Below are 8,625 nucleotides of genomic sequence, written 5' to 3'. Positions count from 1 at the left end.
AATCACATGAATCTCCCGCCCCTGACACACAAGCAGCGGTTTGATTGGCTAGAGCTTGTACTGGCATATGATTTGATTGGCTGACTCTTCCACCGAAAGCTTCAAAAGCTTCAAAAGTTGAACATTGCTCAACTTTTGCAGCCTGAAACGCCAGGAAAGCTCCGCTCTGCTACCCACAATTCAGTTCGGCTAAAAGCGAGGCAACGTGACGTCACCCCATTCAAAGTGAATGGGCAGACGCGTTGGAAACCGTTTTTGAAGCTGTCGAAGCTGTAGTGTGGACAGGCCGTAAGGGGGACAGCAACAACACAAACCACTGTGTGGATGCAAAAGTTGGCTGGGCATCATGTCTAGTTATTTAAGAAATGTTGAAAGTCAGATTTGAAAGCTTTTGAAATGTGATATTTTTCAATTTCTACATTATGTGATTAATGTCTGTCCATGCAGTGGACCAAGTGTCTCTCCCTTATATAGAAACATTGTTCATTTATACTTAATCAAATAAAATATGGCACTCTTCATTATACAGTTTGGTTTATTATTGTTTTATATAACACATACCTTCTATGTTTCAGAAGGTATGTGTGGATTTGCTTGACACTGGACCCTAATTGTTGGTATTATAATCTATACCTACTGCTTCAATAAATGGTCTTAGTTATTACCTTCCATTTATTAAAGCCAGATCAATACCAGATTCAAATTCAACGGGTTGCATTTTTTTATTTGTATCCATGATTTCATTTGAGGTGAAGTGTCTGAACTGAACTCTTTAATGAAAAACAGACTTGCAATGCTTTTGCCACAGTTTCAGATAATGTTTATAATATATATATATTTACATACCATACAGAAGACATTTGATAGCTTGCTAAGTAAGGGTAAAGTTCATAACTCAGCTCCCCAGCTTCAGGGATTCGAACCAGCTTTGTGTCTTCAGTCTGACGGAGTTTCTTTCTGCCTGAGCTTTGACCCAATGATCAACTGGGGACACCCCATTGATATAGCCTGAGAGGGAAACAGCAGAAAAATACAAGCATATGAAAAAGAAACAGAACATTCTGTGTTGATTTACTTGTAAAAGGGATTAGTTATCCATCTGTGCCATGGAGAGTGATGTAATGAAAAACAACTGACCTGTAACAGTGGTTTGGCCTTCAGTTGTCTTGTTTTCTACTCCATGCAGAACAACCTCTGGGCTGATATCCACCGACGTTCCACTGAGCTCTAGACCAGCTTCCAGCGAGGAGGGGACACGCACACACACCGCTCCTACACAACAGGAGAATGAGGGATAGCCAAAATAGATATTACTCAACAGGAAGGAAAACTGTGATTCATGTGTTAAATATTGTTCTTTGTACCGTTTGTTTACCTTCCTGAGTGTGAAGCTCGGCACTGCCACCATCTCCCACATACACATCAATGGCTCCGCTGTGAGAGGAAACCCGAAGGAAACTATTCGAACCATCTGCAAAACAAAGCAAGCCTCAGGTTTAACAACCACTGATAAATGCCATACGTACTTGTTTGCAATCAGAGGGTTGGCTCAGCTTGCTCACCAATTACTGTATCTCCAGACACGTTCTTCACAGTGGCCTTACCTTTTAATGAATTAAAGCACATGGTCAGTTTCAACCTATAATCAGCTGTGAAATTCTTTTCAGCCACCAGTAGATAAATTACAACATTTATCACTTAAGACTGAAACATTTGGCAAAGAAAAGCCTTGGTCACAGAACACACGCATCATAAACATACATGACTCTAGTCTAGACAACAAGATAATTGTTTCCATGTATATGAAGAGAGGCTCTTCTGTATCAGGGAGTAATTACAATTCCATGTCGATTAAGCGTTGTATTTTTTGTGACAAATCCCAACCATATTGCATTTACTGTAAAAACACTCAGTTTGGATCACAGCCAAGGACTCCTGACATATTGAAGCACTGCTTTAAAAAACAAGTTAACATAATGCAGCTGTTGCTTCAATGAATCATGAACAGTGAAGGTTTAAAAAATATATATAGTAGGACCTACTTATCGAGTGAGTTATATACAGGTGGCAGATTATTAAAATGTGTTTCAATTTAAGTGCAGATTGCAATATCTCAGAAGGTTTACCGGGTGGCCTATTAATCTTAGTGTTGGTGGCTCTCTATGTACATATGTTAAAGTGTTTTTGAACAAGACAATGAACCCCTTAATTGATCAACAATCAATATGTAGTTTTGGACAAATCTATACATTAAAGTTTTGCTGCAGTACTGATAACCACACAAAAAAACACAGATGAGGAGTAGATGTTTGCTCACCGTGCACATGGCCCAGTTCTACTCTCCCAGAGCAGGAGGAAACAAAGCTGGACTCGGCATAGATGTTTTTGACCTTCAGAGGTCCATGTTCTGTTGAAATATTCATTGTGGTGCCTTGAAGCTTCTTGACATCAACACCCTATAAACACACAACGAATCACTGCACAGTACTGTAGACAGGTGATGAATTATCTGAACATTTTCTCTCAGTTGTAAACAGATGAAGCCTGTATTCAGGCTGCTGCTGCCCTCTAATGACTGCTGAGTGTAGTGTCCTTACACTGTCTCCACATGTGCTGATGTCCACATTTCCATAGATAGTGCCCACACCTGTAACATGTCCTCCATTGGAATGGACCTCAACCTGATGACTCTGTGATACAACAAACAAAGGAAGTCTGAAACAACTGAAAAATACATACTTTTCTCTAATGTGTTAGCCAATTCTGCATCGGATATGCTTAATTCTGCATAATTGTGCAATATGCGTATAGCTGAATAAGCCTTCAAGACGAGCTCCTAATAGAGGACTAGGACATTTGGTTTTGTGACTTGGTTGTTAATTATACCAAGTTATAGTGAAAAATCTCAAGTCAAGTATCTGCAATAAAAACAAGTTAAGATCAAAAGCTCATGAAATTAGCCATTAAGATACAGTAATATGCAAACATGTCATCTCCACGTGTTTTTATGTTTTCTGCAATAAACATGTTTATGTTGTAATGCCACCACCTACCTTGACCGAGTGTAGCAAACAGTTGCCACTCTCTGTCTGCACCTTGCAGATATCACATTCCATGTTCTTCACTTGCACGTTGCCTTTTCCTTGAGTCATAATGAAGAGATCTGACAACAAATGACAACAGACATTATTACACCAACTGCTAAAAACTTCTGCTGACATGTTTGCATTTTAATCAACAGGACAGGAGGCACTTACTACATTTAGTAGGTGCAGTCATATCAATCGACACACTGCCCTTAACCTTCTCCCCTGAGATGAGCAGCTCTTTGCTCTGTTCATCATAGTGGACATGTAGGTCATCCTGGCCGACCTCCTGCTCCGTGTCTGTCCCGTGAACTGTGATGAAGACTCTGTTAGACTCGGGGAAGTCGTGCGGGTCCAGCGGGCGGATGGAGATGCTGCAGGCCAGCTGTGCCCGCACCGTGCTGAAGGGGTCCACCGTCAGAGACCACTGCTTCAGAGGCGGCTTTACCTCCTCGTATGTTGGAGACTTAATGGGGACAGAGATGGACAAGTACCGTGAAGTGTGCAGAGGGCGGAGCGGGGTCGTGAGTGTCCTGGGACCGGCTGTGAGGGTCCAGCAACGGAGGAGTCCGACACATCCGCCCCGAGCTGCTGAGCTACAAAACATATCTTTCAACTGCCGGAAAACTAGTTAATGTACGCCTCACACTGCTGCTGTTGTTACAAATTACTTACTAAACATCTGAGGGAAAATAGCTGCCATTAAGTCAACACCATGGTCAACTTGAACTGATAAAACGCTGGCAAGTCTGAGCTCTGAGCACAAGACTAGTACTTCCGGTATGATATTTCAGACTAAAAGTCTCATCCACCAAAAAATAGTTTGCTTTTTACTTTGTATTACTAGTAAATACTCTAATAAAAACAAGTTAAAAGAAGTAAATTAGGTAATGCACAATATATTAATAAATTAGACTTAGGCTACTATGAAATGTTAAATTGCAGTAAATAATAGAACCCAAAGTATACTGTAGTATAAAGCAGGATAATCCAAAACAGGATTTATTGTTATTGCAAGTGATATTTCAATTTCAATGTACAAATGCACTGACAGTAAAGTCCTCTGTTACTGTAAAAATATCTACAATAAATTGTGTAGGCTTAAATGTAAAAGTTAATTGAAACCTCTATGGCTTTTGAAGGCAATTTATTGTACTTCCGGTCTTAATCCTCCTCACTTAACTAATTTGACAATCCGGATGTACACTCTTGTGTAATGTTAGCACCGCCCCTCTGTAGGTTTTGTCCAATCAGTATGCCTCTGTGAGCATGTTGTTTAATCCGCAAAGGCTGTGGGGAATTTGAGTCTTGAAGCATTTCCTTATTTCTAAAGTTATTTTGATTGAATAACTTCCATTAGCTGACACTTTATCCATATGTATTGCAGATATTCCTTTACAAGAGATAATGGGAAGAAAAAAAAACAATACTTTATTCAACAATTTATTTATCAAAGAAGAACAATCTCTTAAAAAACAATCCATACAGCTTTTATTAACCATCAACTGGCTTTCAGGTACTACAATAATACAACATATCATTCTCTGTTGCTACATACCCGTCATAACTCTTTACAAGAGAATTATCTCTCTATCGTCATTGAACAAATTCAGCAATATAAAAAAATATTATTATTATAAGCTTGTAAAAATGTAGGCTAATATGCAATCATGACTATAACCACAACTATGTACATCCTCACTTATTGTCATACTTTCCTGTAAACAAATTTGTTTTGCAGATTAAAAGACCACACAGCGGCAGCATTGGGTTAATAGTTATCAGTGTGGAGGCTGTACTAGGTTTATTAAATTGTAAGCAGTATTGTTAGTTGGACCCTTCATTTTATTTTACAACATGCCCTGGTAGAGAGTCCCAGCTAATGGCGCAAGGCCTCTTGGCCTGATCATCATCCTGACCGTTTTAAATGATTGTCTGTCATTAGTGGGGTAATACTCTGAAGATATGTTCTGCCAAGTGCCCCAGAAAATACCATCCCGGACTCCCTTGTACTTCCCAACATAGTATTTCCCGTTGAGGTTTGCAGCCATGCAGGCATCAAACCACCATCCGGAGCTGTAGTAGGCCCCGCAGTTCCCGGATGGATAGCGGTCGTGGTCCCTGTCCGGCGTGGTGAACGCCCTGTTGTGGTGATCATACATTTTGCTGAAGCGCAGAGCATCACCTGCAGTACCCGAGTAATCGCCCACCGTCAGTCTGTAGTGCCCCCGTTCACTTGCCACACTGAAGGACTCGTACTGTGCATACTCCCTCACACCGCCAAAGTCCTCCAGCTCCACCCTCAGCACCATATTCCTGGCCCGGGTCAGCATGTGGATCATATTGTTCCCCAGCCAAAACTCCCCTTTGTCCAGCTCCCCAAAGCCCAATCTGTACTCTGCCCAGGTGCGGTTGAAGCTCACGCTGCCGTCCTGTCGGCGCTGCAGGACCGTCCACCCTCCTCCATCCAGCTGCATGTCACAGAAGACCGGGAAGCTTCTGCTGCGGAGGTCAGGGGTCACCAGGTACATCCCGCTTTTTGTTGATCCTTTTGCCAAGTAGTCGGAGCAATCTCTAGTAACTGTGGATGGGGAACATGAAAACAAATCACAAAGAGTTTTGTCACAACCATTTTTTAAATTACATTTGTATTTATTTAATTAATAGAGTTATCTAATCAAAGTCCTGCTTCTGCTCATATCTTGCAGAATAAATATCGTCCTGCAGCTGTGATATAGCCGTGAAATGTGTTGGTTGAGGTCGTAACGACAACAGGTCAGGTGGAAGCTACTTTTCCACTATTAAAGATTTAGGATTTTTAAAGAATTTCAAGGTGTACCTCCTTAAAGTTTACACATACCATTTTTAAAATAGTGGATTTGAGAGATAACAGTAAAAGCAGGTGTTCAAATATGTAACCATTAAAGAACTATTATCTTATCCTTGTCATTGTTTTAATAAATTAAACACATGAGGTATGATATAGTCTGGAAAAAATACCTTTACTTGCATTAAGAGGCTGTAGTTAATAGTTGAATAACTCATTGTTAGCTGTGCTCCATTGACAGATGCTTTAAAGCTGTTATTGTCCACATAGTTGTGGTTTTGTCTCATATAATGACACACACACACACACACACACACACACACACACACACACATTTTGCACACACGTGCAAATTCCTCTTTTAGTCTTGATGTACAGAGAAGATCTCAGACCACATTATACATATCATATTTATATAGGTTGAGCATGAGTGATTACCATGTGGTCCCTTAACTAAAAACATTTCAGCACAGGTCATAGCTTTGAGGGACAATAATTAGTTATCAAAATGATTGCATAACAGTTTTCTCTCAGCCTAATCATTGAAATGTAATTTCAACACAATAGACTTTATGCAGATAGCTGAACATTTCCAAGAATGTCATTGTGAAGTTGCATATGCCTCATATCCTCTCTTGATTTCTAATTACCCCTGTGTGCAGTGAATTATAATGCGTTCCTCTGAGATGACTGTTGAAACAAAGCAACCATTAGATGGTGTTGCAAACCAGAGCTGAGTGCTGCTACACAGGCTAGTATAATCACATTAATGCTCTGTCAATAACAACCACAATCCCTGCATTAAGCGACCTACGTTCTGTGTCTGAATCTATGACAAAGCATACAATTAAAAACAGAACTTGTATAAGCTCTATGATATTGATAAAACATAGTATTTCTTACCTTTAGATGGTAGTTTGCTTTCTGGCCTGCTGCCGACCTGGTTGTCCTCTGCGTGATCTTTTGGATGGCTCCCCAGTGGCCTTCCATTTGGACTCAGGCTGTTATTGAAGAAGGCAGCCACCTGTTTGATCTTCACACGCAGCTCCCTTGCACTGGGAGTGGAAAACTCAGCCGCCAGGGGCTTGGGGCTAGAGGTGGTTGACCTGAGGTTAGGGTTGATTGTGGAGGTAGTTTGAGTACTGGGAGATGGGACTGGAATCATAATAGTGTCTGGAACTGGAGTTTGTTTGGCTGCTTTTTCTTCCATATTGGGAATTATCTCCGCTTGCAAGTCAGTATTGGAAGCTTGATTTGGGTTTGTGGATCCTGGAATTGTGCTAGGGATAATACTCGGCAGGATCCTGCGGGAGATTTTATTTGCTCTTTTTGTCGTTTGGATCAATGGTGGTCGACTGGCTATTAATGGCGTCGGATCAGACGTTATCCTGCTGTTTGGGCTCATTGTGAAGCCTTCCGAGAGAGTGTCACGGCGTGGGATGGTTTTCGTTGTGCTGGGACTGAACTCTGTGCCCCTTTGAGAATTACTCGAATCAGAAGTCTGTGTTGCAGGGGCAGGTGAAGGTGACATGTCGGTTTCAGAGTTGTTGATGTTGTCTAAAGTAGTCTTACTGATTTGTAGAGGATCTAAATCTGTTTTTATGTTCAGACTTGGTTTTTGGGGCACTGCTGGTTTTGGTCGTTTAACATGTGTTGCTCCTGGCCTGATTTTAGGTCTGATTGGTTGCCTGCCTTTGGGTGTAGGCCTCAATTTAGATGTTTTGTTGGATTCTGCTTTCGGCAAAGATTTGGGGTTAAGTTCAGGCATTTGGTCGGGTCGAAGGGTTCTAAGCCTTTGATTGGTTTGTGGGCGTTGTTCTGGTTTAGGCTTCCCCTTCTGTTTAGTCTTTTGTCCTGTTACAAGATCTGTATGATTTTCATTGGGTTTAGGATTTTGGTTTATTTTAGGGATTTTCTCACTGGATTTCTTCTCTTGATCAGGGGGTTTGATCAGGGCCCGATCAGGAGTACGCTTTTGTCCGGGTGTTGAGTCTTTTTCAGATACAGGCTCGGTCAAAGGATTTTCATCGGAATGTTCTGTTAATACTGCTATAGGCTTTTGGATAGGTCTTGTTGTTATTCTAGTTGTTTCACTTCCTCCAGTGTCATGAACAGGTGAAATATATTTGTTTGTGGTAGATCTTTGAGTACTGGGAGATGGGACTGGAATCATAATAGTGTCTGGAACTGGAGTTTGTTTGGCTGCTTTTTCCTCCATATTGGGAATTATCTCAGCTTGCAAGTCAGTATTTGAAGCTTGATTTGGGTTTGCGGATCCTGGAATTGTGCTAGGGATAACACTCGGCAGGATCCTACGGGAGATTTTATTTGCTCTTGTTGTCGTTGAGATCAATGGTGGTCGACTGGCTGTTAGTGGCGTCGGATCAGACGTAATCCTGCTGTTTGGGCTCATTGTGAAGCCCTCTGAGAGAGTGTCACGGCGTGGGATGGGTCCAGTCTCCAGGCTGTTGGAGGTCTTTGGACCCAGAGTCATGGTTTTCGCTGTGCTGGGACTGAAGTCTGTGCCCCTTTGAGAATATCTCGCCTCAGAAGTCTGTGTTACAGGGGCAGGTGAAGGTGACATGTCGGTTTCAGAGTTGTTGATGTTGTCTAAAGTAGTCTCACTGATTTGTAGAGGATCTAAATCTGTTTTTATGTTCAGACTTGGTTTTTGGGGCACTGCTGGTTTTTGTCGTTTAACATGTGTTGCTC

At 41.5% G+C, this 8,625-nt stretch overlaps 2 protein-coding genes across 2 annotated transcripts; both read right to left on the bottom strand.

Moving 5' to 3' along the window:
• Positions 1-703: 703 nt before the first annotated feature.
• Positions 704-3,847, bottom strand: fam185a (family with sequence similarity 185 member A). Its single transcript, XM_010765820.1, has 8 exons — positions 3,258-3,847; positions 3,054-3,163; positions 2,598-2,690; positions 2,318-2,456; positions 1,563-1,604; positions 1,376-1,471; positions 1,138-1,272; positions 704-1,008 (listed from the first exon to the last, which is right to left on the bottom strand). Exons 1-8 carry the CDS (start codon positions 3,691-3,693, stop codon positions 896-898), a joined length of 1,164 nt encoding a protein of 387 aa, XP_010764122.1. The 5' UTR covers positions 3,694-3,847; the 3' UTR covers positions 704-895.
• A 674-nt stretch (positions 3,848-4,521) lies between these two features.
• LOC104940831 (flocculation protein FLO11-like) lies at positions 4,522-8,617 on the bottom strand. Its single transcript, XM_010765818.1, has 2 exons — positions 6,817-8,617; positions 4,522-5,667 (listed from the first exon to the last, which is right to left on the bottom strand). Exons 1-2 carry the CDS (start codon positions 8,495-8,497, stop codon positions 4,937-4,939), a joined length of 2,412 nt encoding a protein of 803 aa, XP_010764120.1. The 5' UTR covers positions 8,498-8,617; the 3' UTR covers positions 4,522-4,936.
• Between the last annotated feature and the right edge of the window lie 8 nt (positions 8,618-8,625).

The sequence above is a fragment of the Notothenia coriiceps genome, unplaced genomic scaffold, assembly GCF_000735185.1.
Source record: "Notothenia coriiceps isolate Sejong01 unplaced genomic scaffold, NC01 NC01_scaffold00002739, whole genome shotgun sequence".
In the NCBI taxonomy this organism is placed as follows: Eukaryota; Metazoa; Chordata; class Actinopteri; order Perciformes; family Nototheniidae; genus Notothenia; species Notothenia coriiceps.
The sequence above is the reverse complement of the archived record's forward strand: the minus strand, read 5'-3'. Positions and strand labels throughout refer to the sequence as shown.